Below are 20,807 nucleotides of genomic sequence, written 5' to 3' on the forward strand. Positions count from 1 at the left end.
CCATCCATCATGATATTGATGAGATGAGTCATGTAAAGAAACCTTCCTGGAAAATAATCCATCAGGAAGGTGTGCTGAATTGTGTATCACTGATGACACTTAGTGGGCTCCCCAAATCTCACAAGGGATGTCATGGTCCCTTCCTACAAAGGAAAGCATTGATTTATTATTTTCTGATGATAAGCTACAGCCCAGGAATGGTGCCATGACTGTGATGGGGGAATAACGACAATTTTTTTTGGAAGTATAGTCAGCTTGCAATGTTGTGTCAGTTTCTGGTGTACAGCGTAATAGTTCAGTCATACAGATACATACATATATTTGTGTTCTTATTCTTTTTCATTACAGGTTACTAAAAGATGTTGAATATAGTTCCCTGTGCTGTACAGTAGGACCCTGTTGTGTATATACTTTATATAGCACCTTCTCCCTTTCCACGTGGCCCCCCATCTGCCGCTCTTGGCTTTCTGACCTGATTCCGATCTCGTATCTTTAAAAACCGGCATTAGCTATCTAAAATTCTAATGTGATGATGCCGTGCCCAATCTATGGGACTTTCACGGTTGCTTGTTGTCAATAGGACAAAATCCAGGCTTGGTCCTCACCCCACCATTGACGCTTTCTTTATTTTTCGCTCAGCCGGGGTCCTCATCTTCCTCTCCCCCGGGGCTTCAGTTTCAGGTGCTGCCTTTTGCAGAGTTTCCCAGACTGGGTAGCACCCCTCATCATTCTTCCCTTCCTCTCCTGTGCCCACACTTTCCCTGCTTGTGTGTGGTCTGTTGACCGTTTCCTCTTCACGATTGTCGCCTGAGCTCCCAAGGGCCGCCACACAGCAAGTATTAACAAGATGATTTTTGAATGAATAAAGAAGGAAGGAAAGAGAGGGTATTTCCCTGAGAAGAGGCAGGGGTAGTCCGACAGCCAGAAAAGTAAACTTTCCACCTTCAGTCCGTATTTGAACCCTCTTGATAACGATCTCTGTTGGAAGTTTCATGCGTGCTTAGTGATTGAGAGCCAGCTCAGACTTGCTAAACCCAGGGCTAAATGGATGCAAGTCAGTTGCAGAGTAGACCAGGTGCTGTGTTTGCGATGACCCCACGGAGGTACAGATGCCTTATGCCAGCTGGTCGACTTGTCCCCCTGCTCTTTCCTTGCTTTGTTCTATAGTGGGATCTTCCTGGGGTTGTATTTCTTTCTCTGAGAAATATTTTTCATAAAAAAAGGATCTGGTACACTCTGAATATTTTAAAGGCTGTTCTCTTTGGTAACCATACACACGATCACAGGGTAACAGGCAATTTATCAAAATCAATGAGGTAAATATCACAATATATAGAGAACGAAGTCAAGGTGAACCTTTAAGAAGACTGAAAGTCTCATTTATTACGTGTCTCATAGGTCTCTTCTGGTGACTCTGAAGCCAAACCTCTGATCTTCACATTTGTTCCCACTGTCAGAAGACTACCAACCCACTCCCAGTTGACTGACACCTCTAAATTCCTTGTTAAAATTCCTGAGGAGCCAAGCGATAAGACTCCAGAAACTGTAAATAGGGTAGGATTATTTTTATTATTTTTTATATCAAGCAATTAACATTAAATAATCCATAGTAATGACTTGAAAATCTGTATGAAAGTTTATTTTCTCTGCTTAAAGTGAGATGACTGTGAAATCTAAGATTGGCTAAAAATATAGTTATGTAACAGGAGCTTCAACGTGATCAAGTCCTGGGTTCTCTCCAATACATTATTCTCAGCACTTTGGGTCTGACGTCCTGTGGTTTGCTGTTCACATGATATATTCTGCCTCTTGGCATCCCCTGCTCCCAAAGGTATCTTAAAATAATAAAAGCAAATTTTTTTAAAAGTTTAAATTTATCTTCATAGAGAAAATACTAGATAGAGTGAGGTATTATTATTATTATTATTATTAATTATTTTAGTTCAAAATTTGTAGATACTGGCAGGCATATGTAGAATAGATAAACAAGATTACACTGTATAGCACTGGGAAATATATACAAGATCGAGTGAGGTATTATTTTGTGTGTAACAGATTAGCAACAGTAAAAAAAATGTAATAGTCGATGTTAGGGCAATTGTCGAGATACTGGCATGATCACACTTTGTTGCTAGTTTTGTGGATTTGGGTAATTTGAGTGGAAAACCCTTATCCACAGTCCTAAGAATGTTTCAGTAACCTTTCAGTGATCTGACTCTTGGAAACGTGTCCCAGAGAAACAGTATGAAAGAAGAAAAGTGTTACGTAGGAAAATAATTAGAGAAAAATAAAAATGGCCCAATGTGTAACAGTCAGAGAAATGCGAAGACTATGACAGCACATCACCTTGACAAAGTTACAGCCATCATGATTATGTAATTTCCTGGAGCATGTTAATTTGTATACTACTAAGTGATCCAGTAGGTTGTAAAATGGTATTTATACCCTGATGATTCTTCTCTAAAGTGAGACCAAGACTGAAAATGAAATTCAAACAAGCAAACAAAAACCTAAACATGACTTGTGCTAAAATAATGATATTTTGGGTAAAAAAATTTTTTTTTCTCTTTAAAATGTATTTTAATACTGTCTTGTTAGAAACAAAATGTGACAGAGGGAGCTCTATGGTATTTGTGAGCCAATTTGCAGAAGATAAAATTGTCTGATTTTCCTTGTCTATATGAAAACATTCTATCTAGAGAGTAATAATATATTTATCTGTGAACCTGGAACTTACAGTGCTATCTTATTTCAAAGACTGTTGGGACCAAATTATTTCAGAGAAACCCTGAATGCTATGTAAGGCATTTCTGGGAAGTTTGTCCCCAGCAGTACTCAAGTATATATAATATATTCATGGGATCTTTCTGTTATTAGGTGCTCTGAGTGGGTGAGACCGTAGATACAAGAATCAACCTTGGTTGCAGACCTCCAAAGCTCCCTAAAATAATGATATTCATCTGCTGATACATTGGTGCCAACACAACCACATCTTTAAAAGATTAAAGGTTTTTCTTCCTGTTTTTAAAACAATTCACTATTCTAATAGAACAGGGTAGATAATCCCTCATCCTTTACATATTTAAAAACTATTTACTGTTTTATTTAAATTTACTATTTAAAATATTTATTTTATTTATTTAAAAACACGCCACGTGCTTGGTGCTATGGATTCCGAATGAATAAAGTCAACTCATGTAACTTATTTGTTATCAGGAAGGCAGACAACAAAAACAGTAAAAAGGAGATAATAAAATCTCAGGTGGTGATAAATGTTGTAAGAAAAATACATCAGAATAAAGGAATAGAGAATAATGGACTGTGGATGGAGGGAGTTATTTGAGATCATTAATAATGTTTCCAAAAACTAGTTCAACTTTGCCAGCTCTCTAGTGATTCTGTTAACTTCCCATGTGATAAGCAATCTGTCTTTGAATCCTCTGATTTTTAATTTGAACTTCCTTCCAATCTGGGTTTTGTTACTACCTAGTGTTGTAATTTAATATATGAAATGACCATGGTCAGAGAAATCCTAATCAGAGGCAACTTGGGTTTTATCTTGACTATGATCATCAGCTGAAAAGTGTGGAATGAGGGTCTGAAGTCATCTCCTTCATTTAGTTGTATCTAGTCCACGGTTGGACTATCCAGTCTTCACATACACAACACATATTACATATGAGCCCACATTAAGTTGACGGCCATAGTTGAAATTTAACTTATTTTCTGTCTTTAACTTTCTATTTCGAAATAATGTGAAACTTAAAGAAAAGTGGCAAGGAAAAGAAGAATAGTAACCATAGTATGATGATCAAAACCCAGAGAATTAACCTTGGGTCTTTTAAACACAATCCTAGTGTACGTAGCTGCTATAATTATAGAAAAAGATGCTTTAGTGCATAATAAAGCTGTCTCTCCCCCCGGTCTTGTAAACCTTCTATGTATTCAGAGAAAATTGGATGGGAAAATACTGAGAATTACAAATCCAAAATAAAATAACAGTTAAAAAATACTTTGCACTAAAAATATCTGTCTTTCTTGGTGTCCTATTCATGCGTTCTTCCCAATCAGCTTGGATTGGATTGTTTTGTTTGAATTTCTGTGCATTTTGTTCCAATTCTACTTTTCTTCTCAAACTTTTAAAGAGTCATATTATTTTAGAACTTTTCAATGGGATTTCCTTTCTCCCCTGGCTTCTGCAGGATATACAGGTTTTTCTTGACCATTAACTAAACCCTTGACCAGTCCCCATTTGTTTCATGAATATCTTTATGGAAAGCATTGCTCCTTTCCTCTCTTCATAAAAAGTCGTATCAGGATTTATTGGAAAGCAGGTTTGTTCATTGATGTTGATTCTAAACCCTAAATTATATGAACTTGGACCAGAATGAACAAGCAGGTTAGTAAAAGTAATCCACTAATTTCAACCCAATTTCTCCTAAGCCAATCTGATTTTTAGATATATTTTTAAAAACTCTTGTCCTTGGAGATTATAAGCAGGTTAAGCTTTTAAGGGTATGTGCAGAGAAGAAGCATTTATCAAATCGATGTCAACGCTTTTATGTCTCTACGTTTATTGCAGTCTATTTCCAATGAGTACTTGACCTTGAATGCTGGGAGCCAACGGGAGAGAGACGGAGGAACGTTGACTTATCCTTTAGAGGTGAAGGACAAGATTTCACAAGGAAAGGGACTGAAAGCAAACGAACCTCAAGGAATGCAGCAGAGTGACCTCTTCAAAGCTGAGTATGTCTTCATTGTGGACTCTGAAGGAGAGGATGAAGCTCCAAGCAGACAGGGTGAACAGGGCCCCCCAGTTGGGGTGGACACCACAGCTGCTCGGCCCCGGTCTCTGGCCCTCTCCTCCAGTCTGGCCTCTGACGTGGTGCGCCCCAAAACCCGGGGGGCAGACCTCCAGGCCCCACCACATCCTGAAATGCCCCATGGAGTGGCTCCTCAGCAAAAACATGGGCAGGTAGGTTTTCCTTCTTGTCATTTAAAAGAAAATGTTTCTATTTAACACCTCTTGTTCTAGACTGTCTGCAAAGTCCTTCCTATTTAGTCAAGGCCTACAAAACTCCCAAAGAAAACGATGTTAAAAACCTAAATCCCAAGGTCATAAATCATCACAGTATAAATATAGATATACTATATTCCTATGACAAAAGGGATGACATACAATTTTACTGTGGATTGGCTGAAGAGAACATGGAAAACACTCAGCCGGAGTGGGCTTGGGGGAATGTTAACTCTTCCTTCTGAAAATTCTTGGGAGAAGGTTGGCAGTGGGAGTTTCTTGGGAGAGAGAGCCTGATGGAGACGTGAGAAAGCCCCGCCGAAAAGACATCAACTGGGGATTAGTCGTAGACATGTTACTCTGAAACAAGTGGAAGAGTAATAAAAGGAGCCACGAGGTAATAAGAGCGTGGAAGGAAAATCTTTCCCTCCTGAATGTCTTAAGGGAAATACCTATTGTGTTCCTGAAGCCACCAGAAGCAGGGCCGTTCTCAGTGGACTGGGGAGAACAACCTATCCCCAAAACTGAGCTGCAAGATTGAATGGTTCCTTTAAGGGGGAGAGCCTTTGATACAGTAGAAGAAGACCCATACCTATGATGGCAGAGAGTAAAGGGTGGGTAGGGAGAGATTTGGAAGGGAAAGAAATAGAGCGACTGGCTATTTGTTGTCATGAAGTTGTAAGATGACTTTGACGAGATGTAGAGAGGATGTCAGGAATGCAGAGGCTGGCCTGGGGAGTAAGTAATGGGTACAGAGCTCTCCTTGACAATGAGCATGAGTTGGTACCCAAATGCCCCATTTAGGAGCTGCTAGACCAGACATTTGCAAGCATCTCAGAGTAACTGGAAGAACATGTTTATTGGTGAGTTGGCTTTTTGGAGCTACTAGGATGCATGCAAAATGGTAGAGTAGGCATCTTATTTTTGGTGCCACCCCATCTTAATGTCTGCAGCTTTTGCTGACTTCCCGATGCTGCACTGATGTCACCTTCAAGCATTCAGTATCCTCATGCCACCTTTTGGTGCTGGAAGACTCTCACTGGGGTACCACCACCCAGGTCTATTGGACTAAAAGATTGATTTCTTCTTGAAATTTATTCTCAGCTAGTTATTGGAAATATTCTAATCATATAATTAAGCATCTTCTCAGTCAGTGGTGATAAGCTTAAACATTTCTTTCCTGCCTTTGGAAAGATGGTGGAATAACCAAATTGGAGATGTGGACATTGACATAGTCAGTGGAGGATACTTTATTCTGGCCCCTTTGAAGAACATGTAGACACGGTGATACCAAATATAAGTGAAGAAAAATACCCTCAATGAAGCAAAGTTTGGAATTTTAATTTACTCTTTTCCCCAATTGATAGATTTCTTCTGCTGAGTTGGTCATTTATTTTGTTTTCATGTGATCATATATAGAGAGTCTAAACTAGAGACTAAACACATATATGGATTTTTTTTTTGCCAAAATAGGTTAGAAGTAAGTTATAGTTCATGTTGTCAAAGCTCCAAATGAAAAGATAAAGCTCAGCCTGATTCATTAGTGGTGGCAGAACATTCTGATCACCACAGAAGGAGGACTGCTGGGTCCTGAAATGTTTGGGAATCGCCATTGTTCCTGATTCCATTTCCTGTAATAATCCCCTTGAGCAACGGGTACTAGGTCATCATGAAATAAAAATAAGATGACTGTTACCCACAGATGTAAACTAAACAGCAATGACCAGATCATCAAAGAAGGCACTCAGAAGTTTCAAGTAGTCAGGAGTCAAAGCTTAACTTAAAAAGCCTAAAGACGATTCCATCATTTGATCACCTGGTACCAGTCACATTAGTCTTTCAATCAGAAATGCAGTTAATTAAGTGTCCTTCTGGTCTACCTGGTAAAAATGAACCCACGTACAGAATTGTCTACAAATTAGCACTAGCAGTAAGTCAGGACTAATTTATGAAGATATTCCAAAAAAAAAAAATGTCCTTAGTTCTTAGTCTGACCATAGTCTGACCACCTGCCTAGGTGTCATTTTTCTGTCCACCTCTTGTACCTTTCTTCTTCAGCTCTCTTGAACCATCAGCCAAGCACATGCTTCCTACCTTTGCATCCCTGGGCCCTTCATTCCTGTGTGTGATGCTTCTTTCTTCCCCAGCCTGCCTTCATGTTGGTCTTGGCTACTCGAAGCTCAGTTCAAGTAGCACCTTTTCCCAGAGACATTCCCTTTAAAGAGGAGTTAGGTTTTCTCCTGAACTTTGTCACTTTCCTTAGAGTTTGTAATCTTTTTTTTTTTTTAAATCTCCGATATAACTCCTTTTATATTTATAACCTGATTATAATCATTGAGTTTATTTTTCTTCCTCACTAGACTGAGAACCACTTGAAGTCGAGGTCTGTCTTTTGTTCATTTCTGTGTCTTTAGCACTTAGTGTAGTGTCTTGCGTATATGTAGGTTCAATAAGGTGTATGAAAAGTATACGTATTTAAAATTTCACATTGTTGAAGTCTTTGTTCAGATGTTGGCTCCTTCATGAAGCCCGCTTTGGTTCCTTCAGTGAAAGCAAACTCTCCCTCAATATATTTCTGGTAGCCTTTTCTGTACATTTTTATAAGTTACCCTATCCCAGCAAGTATTATACACATTTAGGTTTACACCTTATCTCCTCTAGCAGATTGGCAAGTCTTGAAAGGTAAAGTCCAGGTTAAATTCATTTTTATTAAACATTTTGTTCCCTATAATGGTTACTGTATTATCTTGTGCATAGTCAATATAAATACTGGGTTGAGTGTACTTGGTGTTCCAAATACTTTTGCTGAAGTGGCACATTTAAGTAAAAGCACATTGTCAAAAATCACCAACAAACTAAAAAGTTGGAAGCGTTAAGTCAAAAGTAAAAAGGCTATATAAGCAGTTGAGTGAAAACTTTCTCGGATAAAATTCAGAAAAAAATCAGTACTATTTTTGAATGTCAGTGTCTTGAATGTTGGTGTCAAGGTCTAAGAATTGTCTTGCCTACGGATACTATTAGACTTAAGAGAGAGATGGCTTAGCTATGGTGAAGCCTGGAGCTGAGGCAATGGCACTGGGAATAAAAAAGAAGGACTTTTTAGAGGGGAGGATATAGTTCAAGCGGTAGAGCCCATGCTTAGCATGCACGAGGTCCTGGGTTCAATCCCCAGTGCCTCCTCTAAAAAGAAATAAACCTAATTACCCTCCTCCCCACCAAAATACAATAATTAAATAATACAATAATAAATAAATTGGAATTTAAAAAAAGAAGGACTTTTTCAGGTAGAATTAACTGGAGTTGTTCATTGACAGTATACAGAAAAAAATCAAGGGTGAATGAAATTTATAAGCCAGGAAACTGAGTGAATGTTGGCATTAATTGAGGAAAGAATTACAGGCTTTGGGAAGGGATAGGAAGAGATGAAACGTCTGATGTTGAACTTGAGATGCCCGGAGGTGCAGCACGATGCTCTCAGGAAGGAAGCTGGAAGTATGAATCTGGACACAGGAGTGAGATGGGAGACTGGAGGTGTTTGCTACACACACCGAAGCTGTGAGGGTGGAGCTGTTTATTCATGGAAAGAATGCAGAACAGGAAGGCACCACACACAAGCCGGGAAACAGCAGAGTGTAGAGAGGTACCTAAGAAGGAGATGGAGTGGGGGCCAAAGATGGAGAGAGGGACTTCATGCAGTGAAAACTAAAAGGCTGTTCAACCAGAAGAGTAGTTTATAAACAAGATCAGATAAATAAACTCTATAAAATGAATTAATCAATAATTTTAAGGGTAGCTCAGGAATGTTTTCTTTATGAGACTCAGATGAATCCAGTATCAATCCTATCCATTTGGGAATACAAAATAATCACCTATGAAAGAACATTCTGGCAGCATGGCATGACATGGAGTCATCACGTGTGATTTCCCACTTCTTTGCGGGGAGACCTCCCCCCCCCTGCAGAGAACGCGGCTTTCCTCGACAACACTGTACTTTTCATATTTTCTAGCTGCCTTACTGGGTTCTCTTTCTGTGCACCAGCCAGTCATTCTGCCAAGTGGGACAGCCAGGTTAACACATGCTGCTGCTCGATTTAGGAATGATTAGAAGCTCAGCGATCAAGAGGCCAAGATCAAAGCTGAGGGGAGGGTCAAGAGGCCTTTTGCTGATAGAGCTGGAGGTGAAGCAGAGGGGCCCCTGCAGGGAAGGGAGGGGACCCTCTCTCCTCTGGGAGTATTACTAGAACCAGAAGATGTGTAGGGGCGGGGCCAGGCGTGTGGGGTCCGACCTGGCCACCATCCCAGTGTGGGAAATGGAAGCCCTTCCACTGCCCAGGTCAGCCCTCAGCCCGGCCCCTGTTCCCTGCTTGGAGACACGCCCCCTCTGAGCTCCTCCTCCTCAGCGGGAGGGATTGGGCTTGTCTGGTGTCTGACCAGCTCTGCACCGCAAGAACTGCCTGGTGCCTTTTTGTTAAAATAGCATTATAATATATTATTTATGAAGATAATGTAATGTATAACACAATATAAAATCTTGTAAATATGGAAACAAGTAAAAATAAAATACAAAACACAGTCAAATGAAGCAGGGCCCTCAAAGTCCATGAAATAGAGAAATAAGGAGGTCATTTGATGCCCTGAATGGGGCCAGTGTGAGAGGGCTGATGGGGCAGAAATCAAGTGGAGGAGTGATGAGGGAAGAGAGGTCATACATTGGGTGGATGGTATGAAAAATAAACAAAAAATGAGACCAGCAACTGACGGCCATGCTCCTCTGTATAGTTACTTGAAATCATAAACCTCAGGGTCCTCACTGGTAGAATGGGGTGAAGATTAAATGCGATGGTATATATGGCCTAGAATGGTTCCTGGCCCATGGTAGAGTCTGAGGAATCATCTACTCTATTTAAAAAGTTGGAGGTGGTCGCATGTTTGAGGGCACAGGGTCAGAAACATGTGAAAAGGGAGAGGCTTTTGTATTGGTGTAAACAAAATTTGGAGGTAAGAACTGGAGAAAGGACACACACACAAAAAGATCAGAAGAACTAGCTGTGGTCAAATCAAGGAGGGTCTTAACAAAAAATTCTGGGAGGGGAGGGTGTAGCTCAGTGCTAGAGTGTGTGCTTAGCATGCATGAAGTCCTGGGTTCAACCCACAGTACCTCATAAATAAATAAAAACCTAATTACCCCCTCCAAAAAAACCCAAACGAAAAAAAGTTAAAAAAAAAATTCTGAAAAGTGTAGGCATTGGCACATATTTTTATTAAGAACCTACATTTTATGGGTCCATGGAAAAGAGATTGTAAAATATTATTTGGACAGGGCATTAGACATAGAAACCTTTCTGATTGTCCCGGGTCTTCATTTATAATGAAATATTCTATTCATACAGCACATTGTATCAGAATGGACTTTCTAGGTCTCTCTTACCCCAGTAGATCTGGGAGTCCTGTGATGACAAAGTCTCACCTTCTGTCCATATCACGTAGCTCAATGCCTGGAACACTAGGTGCTTAGAAAGGGTCTGATGAATGAATGATCATTCCTTCCCCATGACCCTGTGATATAAATAGGAAATAGACATTGTTACATGAACTTTCTTAATGAACATTCACAGTGGAGAAAAAATTATACTAGCGTATGGGAGACAGTCTTGGACTCCTGCCCCCTAGCTTGGCGGTTGTTTTGTATTTTGCTTTTTAAAACAAATCATCCATAGCTTTTGGTTTAAGGATGTAGAGATTGAAGATTTTGAAAAACGCTGGGAGATTAAACTTCCGTGTTGGTTCTGCTCACTGCTGAGAGGAGTGGCTTGCTGTGTCACAAGTCCTTGAAAAATGGCGTGTTTCTATGAAGATGTCAGGAAGTCATCAGCTGGATGACTTTTGCTTACCCTTTTATGGTATTAACAACTCTTCATGTACTGACATGAAGGGAAATGGGGGGATCTTCCCACTCCATCCTGATCCATCCTCTTAACCTCCTTTGTCACCATCCACGGTGAGTGAGGCTGGACACCACAGGGAGAATTCCTCTGACTCAGTGAGAAGATCTGTCTCTGCTCTGATGCCGGCAGAATCCCTGTGATCCCTCACCGGGTGGCTGGTTGCTTCCCCTGGGTGAGATCAAATGTACCATTAGCCCAAAGGGCAGAGGAAGTACATTTATGGAAAATCAGTTGCCCTGACAATTTCAGCAGAAAGGAGAGGAAGCCTTTTAAAAGGAGAGTCTCCTGACGTGGTGTCAGAACTCAAATGTTTGTCCCACTGGTGAGGTCAAGACTGACCCGGATTTGAGAGCCATTGTTCATTCCACCCCCAGCCCGCCTTCCTTGCCCAGAATCTGGAGCAGAATAAGAGGGTGCAACTGCGGAGGGAGGTGGTGAGACCTCCTTTGAGCAGACAGCACATTTCTGCTCTCTGTCCTATTCCTACACCCACCGGACACTTTATTTCCTCATTCCTGCATGAAGGTAACATACCAGGCAGTAGACACTGGGGAAACAAACTTTAAAAATTATAGTACCTGCCTTCAAGGAACTTGGGAAGCAGATGCACATGAAAATAATGACAGTGAAAGGTGATGTGTTCAAGCAAGAGTGGGATGTCTAGGAGGAGGACACCTACATCAGCCTGGACCACCAGACCAGGAAGGGGTCACCTTGTCTGAGTGGAAACATGAAGGATGAGTAAAGGTTTTCTCAGTTGACAACCACGGCTTGGGCATTTCAAGTCAGATGGCCAGGAAAGAGGGCTCACTGAATGACAGGAAATACTCTGGGAGGGAGGGATGAACTAGAGGCCGCAGACACAACAGTTTTGAAAAGGAGGGAGAGACTGGAAATCAGTCTATAGAGAAACCAGAAAAGACCAGGAATTCAAGTGCCCATTGGGCTTAGGAATAAATCATTGTAGACGTTGGTGATAACAGTGTCTGTGGAAGAATAGGGAGTAAAAGCCGTTAAAAGTCAGGGGAAGTGTGTCACTATTCTATTGCTGCATAACAGGTGACCACAGATCAGTGGCTTTAAAAAAAAAAAACCACCTATTTACTTTCCCCAGGGTTTCTGTAGCTCAGAGGTTTGGGCATGGCTGATCTGGGTCTCCTAAGTTGGAAACCAAGGTGTCAGGTTCCTCTCCTCTGGGGTTCTACTAGGCAACGGTCTTGCCTCTGAGCTCTCTTGTGTTATTGGCAGAAGCTCATTTCCTCAAGGCTGTAGAGTGAGTTCATAGCAGCTTGCTTCTTAAGGCTGGCCTTGGAGAGGGTCGCTGCTACTTGGATCTCTAGCCTTTTGGTCCCCTTTAAAAGAGGGCTCATTTGATGTGGTCATGCCTACCCAGCACAGTCTCCTGTTTGATTAAGTTAAAGTCATCTGATTAGGAATGGTAAATACATCTGCAAAAGTCCTTCACCTTTGCCAGGTTCTGTTAGTTAGAAGCAAGTCACAGTTTCCATCTACTTAAAAGGAGGGGACTGTGAAGGTGGGGGTGTGCTTTGGGGAGTCACTTTAGGGTGTGTTGGCCATAAGAAGTAAGGAAATCTACACAGTGACGGCGTGGCACAGGCGAGCCTGAAAAAACAGCTACGTGGACTCGTACTAGGGCACGGACGGGCTCCACAGATCTTGGTGCACACGTGTGCACTCGTTTATTTTACCAGTTAGCTTTTGCTGCTTAAGACACCGTGCCGACATTTGCTGTTTTCAAACACCACCGTTTATTTAGCTCAAAAATCTGCAGGTTGACAGTGTGGCCGTATTTAGCTGGGTGGTTCTGCAGATCTGGAGTCAGACTCAGCTGTCTTTGCTGTGGTTCACTTAAGTGTCTGCAATTGGCTGCTGGGTCAGATGGTGGCTGGTTAGCCGGGATGCGGTCCTCCAGCAGACTAACCTGGGCTCATTCACATCGTGGCAGCGTTCTGCACTTGGTAAGCTCCAACGCACAGGTGCCACTCAAGCCACTGCTTCTTGGATCACATTTGCTAACGTCCCACTGGTCCAAACAAGTTATGGGACCAGTTGAGGTTAAAGGGTGAGGAAAAGAACTTTGCCTGTCTTATGAAAAGGGTAGAAAAATGTGCACATTTTTAGAATCTACTACATGATATTATTGTCCTTTTAAAGATTGGAAGTATTATGCTTTATATTTATGTTAGGATGAGAGAACTAGTAAAAAATATAAAGGATGGGAGAAAACTATGAGAGGGGATCCCTGAGAAGGCACGGGCTGCTGTGATTCAGAGCACAGAGGGAAACGTACATTTAAAAAGGGAAAATTCTTCATTTTTCTTTGGAACAAAGGAAAAGAAAGAGGATAGATCTAGAAAATTTTAATTTTCCTAGTACTACTCTCAATTTTTCCCTGGAGAAAGGGAATGTGGAGTTTCTGTTGACTACAATGAGGGAGGTGCCGGGAAAAGGGTTTGTGGAGAGTGTTAACTTTGGGGAAGAACTGTTGTTCAGAACAGGAGAGGAAGCTGAGGTCAAGACATAGGAAAAGAAAAAGAAAAACCCCAAACAACCCACCAAAAAGTCTGAGTGGTACAGGGCCCAGCTGAGACTACAGGTCTTAAATTTGTGATGATACCATGTACGGTGCCTGACCCAGGCCACATGTGAATTCGAGAAAGGTAGCCCCTCTCCCCAGTGCAGAAAGTTCAGCCCCACTCAGCTGGTGGCCTTGGGCAGCACAGGGAACTAAATTCAGTACCTTGTAATAGCCTGTAATGAAAAAGAATATGAAAAGGAATATATATACATGTAGAACTGAATCACTGTGCTGTACACCTGAAATTAGCACAACATTGTAAACAGATTATCCTTCAATTAAAAAAAAATAGAAAGAAATGGTGGAGAAGAAAAGAGAACAGGCTTGAGAGAGAAGAAATTAGAGCATCAATAACAAACATAGAGACCAGAACAGGGGTGATTAGGAGGAGAGGATGCAGGGACTGAAAGAATTTGTAGATGTCATTAGAGAAGTTTATTATCACTAGTAAGGGATTTACAGGAAAGAGAGAAAAAGAAGGGCCTATTTTGAGCTACTTGACTGAGCATTTAACAGGTACCCATTCTTTCTTTCTGCATAAAATTATTCCTGTCTTTATCTCCTCTTTCAAAATAAAAGCTTATTAATGAGAGGAAATCAGGAAAATAAATCTTTTTCATTAAAAAACGCATTTCTCTCTCCTGGGAATTTTATTAAAATACAGTGCCTCATTTTTCTATTAGTATAAATTAAGATAATGTCAGGATGTATTTGCAAATTGGAAACGAATATATTGCAAAGGCGTATGAATACATTGAATAGGAAAATATAGTACAAAACCATTCTTAGATTTTTCAGAATCTTTCTCTTTGAATTTTCTTAGAAATTCTTCAATAATCAACTGTAAAAAATACAATAAAATTCAGAGGTACTTGCATTAGGCAATATATGACTTCCTGTAATAGAACGTTTGGTGATTAGAAGCCATGGTCTTGAGGAAGTTGGAGACAACAGTCTTTTCCTCTGAATGAGACCCTCACAATTACAGTCCTGTAACTTTCACATGCTACTTTGGTGGATAATCAGAATGAATTAATGAGTTTATTATATAAATTGAAGTTATTTGGAAACATGACTGAAAAGATAATGAAATTTTTGTGGCTGTTACTAATTTACATTTTTGTTTTTAAAACCAAAAGCTATGGCATAACATGCAAAGAGATGCTACACAGTCTTGAAATTTATTCATTCTTTCTGTGAGGAGAGACCAATCTTTGGAAACAATAGAGAAGACCTTTCATTTATGGCTTAATCATGAGTCAGTTTTATAAACACTGAATAAGCAGAACTGTTTCCAAGTAAAACTTAGGTGAGGCAATTGTTTTCTTTCTCAATTTGATTGAATTCTGCTTGATTTTCAATTATCTCTGATTTTCAGATATTCTAGTCACATGCCAAAATTATTCAAAAATTATTTATGTGGCAAGAATTCTGTGTTGCAAACACACAAATGAATTTACATATAAAAAGAAAGAAATATTTTTGGGTACATTTGCTCAGAAACAGAGTTTGGGGTGAGTTGTTTGAGTTGGTCAAGTTTTAAACATTTTTAGAACTCAAAACTGTATGTATGATATTAAAATCTTTGCATTAGGTCTGATGGACACTTCCTTAACGTGTTACAGAGCAAAATCAAGAAATATCTTTTACTGAGTTTGTAAACCAAGCTTTTGCTAAGTTTAATCGTTATGGTCATACATTTCTGCTATGTAATGCAATATATGTATAATATTACTATATATTATATATACATATATAGATATTCATTAATATTTTGAATAACTGGTATTCCTTGAATTCTTTATTAGATACAAGTATTTTCCTTTCTTTTATGGATTGATATAATCAAATCAATACTTTAAGGGAAACCTCTGTTTTAAAGGTTTGGCTTTAGAATCATTTATAATTTCAGTACTTGTCTTAAAATACTGGATGATGTAGAAAATAACACAAGAATAAAGATACCCAGTCATTTTGCAGGCTCTCCCTCGTCTCTCGTGAAAGTGATACATTATTTCTTTATTTTCTTTTTATTTGATGTGGGATTTGTGGATTGCATTGTTTCAGGCAGATTACAGGGTACTCTAAGCTTCTTTTGCTGTTCCTCCTGGCATAACCCACCTCATTTGTTAACTGTTCATTCCGGCAAGTCATTAGGGAAAATATTTTTCATAAGCTAAAACTCCCTCTCTATTTCGACCCTGGCTTTTACTCTCTTAATTTATCACTGCATGTTGGTGTTGGGTGCTGCATCTTTGAATCCTGGGCATTATTTTCAGGCTTACAATATGTAAGAGTGGTCCAAGTTTTTTTTTGAATTTTAAACACTTGAAATGTTAAATTTTTAAGGATTGTAGTCATGACTGTCATGTTATGGCTTAGATTCCCTACAACGGAAGAAAACCCACTTCATTTTCCGAAGTGAATTTTGAAATGTATATCGATGGTGATTTAAACCTTTTCAAATCGCTCAGTCCCCAGTTAAGGGAACTATTTTAGCTTTTATCAATGAGTTATTTGCCAAATGGAGACACGCAAATACAATTTCATACTGATGTTCATTCTGGAGGATACATGAGCTATAATATCTAATAATTCAGTTTATTTATATTTCATTTCAAATTCAAAGCAATGCCTCATCAGCAAAGCAGCATTGCTTCCATTTTCTTGGAGGTTTAAGCGCCTCCTTTTGTGTAAACTCACAGAACGACTCTGCTAAACACTCACGTGACACGTGACAAGAATGTTTTGACAGTTTCACAGACCACGTCCTATTACAATGTCTATTTCTCTTTCCTCTAGTTAACTTCTCCCATTGCCTCTGAGCAGCTTGCCTGTAAACCACCTGCTTTCTCCTTTGTTTCTCCAACTAATCAGAAACCGCCACCTGACCCAGTCGACCTCGCCGGAGCCTCTGTCCTGGAGGAGTTCCACACGAGGAGGCTGGATGTCGGTGGGGCCCTGGTGGAGGAAACGGCTACGTACTTCCAAACTTCCGCTCACTCTGCACCCTTTTTTGCATCGGAGGGCACATCCTCGACGCCACAGTTTCCCCATCCCGCTCAGTTACCAGGTTCTCATTTATCCAGTGCAAGGGCAGCCCATCCGAAACCTGGACTGACATCCGAAGGTCTCGAGAAGACGACGACGACGGTCACCTCGCACGTCCTTAGTCCCAGACGGAGTCCGAGAACCTCCTCTCCTCCGCCGCCCTCGGGTGCTTCTCCGAAGCCGAATTCAGCCTCGTACATCCCCGTGCGCATTGTCACGCGTTCACTCTGTCCGAGCCCCAGACCCTTCCCCCTCCCTTTCCACGGCTCTTCATCCACCGTCTGCAGCCGCGTGTCATCGAGCGGGAGCCTCTCCAAGTCAGGGGTGAAGTCCCCGCTGCCCTCCCGGCTTTCCCTCCTCACCGCCATCCTCAAGTCCAACCCTTCTCACCAGAGACCCCTCTCCCCGGCCTCCTGTCCCACTTTCTCTCTCAACTCCTTGGCTTCTTCCACACTCACACTCGATCAAAAAGTAAAACAGACTCCATCCACGCCGAAAAAATCTCTCTCGAGTTGCTCCCTAAGAGCCGGGTCTCCAGAGCAACGGGAGAACCAGGTTCCTGAACTCGGCCAACACTTAGCCTTTTGCACCAAAGCAGCTCGCCTCCCACGGGCGCCCTCCCTCTCCCCCCCAAGGCACGGCAGTGGCAACCTTGTTTCTCTGAATGTTGAGAAAGCGCCGTCGCCCACTTCTTTGAAGGGCGGTCCGATGTGTTCCCCGCTGCACACCGGCCCCTCCAGTCCTGCAGGTCTGCCTCCCGTTCCACCCAGCTTCCCTCCTCTGTCTTCCAAGGGCAGACAGGATGCTGACCTCAGGGGCCCAGGAAAGCCCAGGAATATCTGCCCACATCCTTCTCCGTCACCCTCCTCTGCATCGTCTTCTGTATCCCCTCCCACTAACCAGAGAGCCAGGCTCTCCTCTCCAGAGAAATGCTACCATCCTTCCCCAGCTCTTTCAGACCTGATAAACAGATCCCAGAGGCCCTCAGCACAGCCGTCTGGCCAGGGGCACACTCCTCCAGCCCCTTCTCCAGCCCCTGTGTCCAGCGCTGGCACGGCTGCGTCTCTTCCCCGCCTGGGGTCCTCTGCGCTCCCCAGTGCTAGTCAGCCCACGCAGGCGCGCCGGCTCAGCCCCTCAGCGCAGCACGCAGCTCTTACCTTGCCTTCAAGACTTGGGAAATCTGAAAGCTCAATCTCTGACCACAGGTCATCTGTTTCAACCCCATCACCTCCCATCTCTCTAACAAGAACCAAGGAGCTGATTTCACCTTGTGCAATGTCCATGTCGACAGGCCCTGAAAATAAGAAACCCAAGGTATCTTTTTTTTTTTTTTTTTTTGCACGCTGCATGGTGCATGCTTAATTTGAAATACAGAAAAATCTTTTTTTCAGGGGAAAAATCAATAATTATGATACTCATTCTGCTCCTACAAGGAGATAGGCAAAGGGCAAGTGGGTCTAGGATTTGGCATATTTGAATGTGCGGATGAACTATAATCTGTCTAAAACTCTGCATTTTTGCATAAAACTTTGATTTTACAAATCCTCTTATGGTAACGTCTGTATCTTTGGGTCCAAGGGCATTTTTCCCCAGGTGTAATATAAATTACATTATTGATCCCAAAGATGGAATTTAGAGCAGTTAGGTGAGATTTGGGAATATGATGCATTTCTGATTATTTAATAATATGGACTTTATTATCCAACAAAATACCCTATACCGAGAGAATGGTAGACAGAATTAGTGTAAAAATGGAATACTAGCATATAGGCATATTATTGCCAAGTCAATTTGAAAACTTTCTAGCTCCTTTGCTGGCATTTATTTATTATTATTAATTTTCTTCCCCTTCTAGCAGGCTGATTTCTTTATTGCTGTCTGTATACTTTAAGCTAATTCAATATGGATTTAGCGATATACATGTAGAGCAAAAGGGAATAGAAATTTCCTTTATATGTGAAAATGATTTGATTTATTATGAGCACTAAATATGTAGTGATTATGGAATACAGAAAGGGTGGGCAGGCTGGGTATAAGGAAATAGAATTAAGAGAGGAGAAATACTGACTTTTAAATGGTCTGAAGCAACTCGCTGAGCGAGGATGTGAACTAAAGCACCTGTTTTAATGTGAGAAGGGGAACATTTGAAGGAGTGACCCACAGCGTTCATTTCTCCGGGTGGAAGGCACCGCTTTTCTGGAACATGCTGGCTTTCCAAATGTTCTCAAATAATTTAGAATGTGGAGTTTATATGCCCAGAATTCAGTCATTGGTATACAAATAAAATATAAAATAAAGTAATGAAAGCGCCTGTATTAGGAGGGAACTGGGATTTTCAGTTCAGTGCATTGAAATAACACAGTTTTAGAGTTTCCAAGTTCCATGGGGATTGTGTTCAGCTCTGTCACTCTTTGGGTGATGAACTGATGATGGGAAAGATGAAACCAACCCTCGTGATCTTGTTAATGCCTCATGATACAATTCAACGGAGAAAGCATGTATTAAGCACCTACTGTATTCCCACCACTATAGTGGCTTTTGGGGGATGTATATTTTATTTCTAAGGAAAATAAGAGATAGTCCTTTGTCTTAAAAAATAAATTTTATTCAGCAGGAAAACATATACATAATGTGGAGGAGTGACAGAGCTATTAAATCTGCAGTAAATCTAGAAAACAAGTATCAGGCCATATGATTAATATAGTGTAATACAGATCATATGTAACAGTTCACTGAATTCAGTATAACAGAAATATTATTATGGGATCTGGTTAGTGAGAGAAATTACCAAAAATGTCAGGCCTGTCGGAAATGTTTAGGGTTTAGCTTAATGAAGAGGAAAGCAATTGGCATTTCAGAAATGGTAAACAACGTGACCAGATATACAGAAGATGACCCCAGTGGAGTATATGTGGAGATGCAAGAAGACTGGCTTTATCATCGAACAGTGACACCAGGAATGACAATTATAGGAACAGATATATAAATAGTAATGATAATTATAGTAACAGACGTCAGCTACTTTCTGGGAGTCGAGGACTGTCTTAGCAATTACACAAACTAGTTAAAGTTTAATTAAAAGGGACCATGCCAGTTAATTTTTTTACGACCATATGAGGTTTGGTAATATTATTTCCTCCTTTTCAGACACCAAGAAGCTGTAGTTCTGTGACTAACTTGCCTGGGTCACATTTTTTGATACTGGCAGAGCTGACGTTTATTTTGATTTAAGTTTCTACTGATTCTTGAAGCCATGTTCTTTATTACTGAGATTTATTACTACAAAGCAATAACTCATATTAATGATCTTTTTTAGCCTGATTTATTAATTCTCCTGAAGGAAATCATCATTGTGGAAAAATGATTAGAATGATCAGTTTATATAATATTGGGGTCATTTAAAAATGTATTTTTAGAGATTATTAAGTCCCTGTATTTTCAGCTTCGAAGCAAATGGGTTGGAGGAAATCTAACTTTTCCCTTAATTCTAAATTTGGAAATTGTATTTATTTGAGGTAAAATGAGTTGGTGGTTGTCTTTTTCAGTACATACGTGTGATTATGGAATTCATTTGTGGCGTATTGAAAAAAACCTGGTGATCTAAAACATCAGTGTTCCCTGAATTTACTGACAGGCATCTCTTAAACCACGCTGCTTACACTGCGATTATTGTTTACCTTTCTGAGAAGTGGCTTCACTCCACAGGCTTCGTCAGGTCATTTCTGTTTGTAGTTCACTCTGCTATTTCATGGTTTCTCCTGTTTTTGGAAAATTGGAAGAGGGTGAGCCCCGAGGAGCCTCTGTTAAAGTCAGGACCTTTTTATCCTAAAATCAAGTCTATTGAAGATCTGTTCCTCCCCAGCTCACTTCCCCCAATATTGAAGAGTGTTTAGTGTTTGCTTTATTTTTTCAGTTTATCTTCTTTATTTCCAAGCTCATAAAATGCAAGCTTTCTGAAATGCGTGATAAATATGATGAACATGTATGAAAAAATGAAGAATGATGATGACTTTTTCCATTTTTATCGGTTCCTTCGAACAGAAGAAAAAAGGTTTCTTATTATGGCTAAAATTTTTGATAGCTTCTGCAAGATTAGTTTCTTTTGCGACATGCTGTTCTTTGCCACAGTTTCTTCCTCTTCCTCCTTGCTTCCTGCTGTGATCGCTCTAGGAGAAAATCAGCCTCTAATTTTTTC

General features: G+C 40.6%; 1 protein-coding gene across 18 annotated transcripts in view; it reads left to right on the forward strand.

The window, feature by feature from the left end:
* MLIP (muscular LMNA interacting protein) overlaps positions 1-20,807 on the forward strand; it is a 206,378-nt gene that overhangs the window by 89,516 nt on the left and 96,055 nt on the right. For 15 of the 18 annotated variants that reach the window (XM_074348925.1, XM_074348927.1, XM_074348930.1 and 12 more), the window contains exons 2-4: positions 1,399-1,554; positions 4,583-4,975; positions 16,439-17,926. In XM_074348925.1, the coding sequence (XP_074205026.1) occupies positions 1,399-1,554; positions 4,583-4,975; positions 16,439-17,926 (2,037 nt within the window). The remainder of the gene's footprint in view (positions 1-1,398; positions 1,555-4,582; positions 4,976-16,438; positions 17,927-20,807) is intronic. The other 3 variants (XM_074348941.1, XM_074348932.1, XM_074348942.1) reach the window with 2 other exon arrangements.

The sequence above is a fragment of the Camelus bactrianus genome, chromosome 20 (genome assembly GCF_048773025.1).
Source record: "Camelus bactrianus isolate YW-2024 breed Bactrian camel chromosome 20, ASM4877302v1, whole genome shotgun sequence".
NCBI classification, from domain to species: domain Eukaryota; kingdom Metazoa; phylum Chordata; class Mammalia; order Artiodactyla; family Camelidae; genus Camelus; species Camelus bactrianus.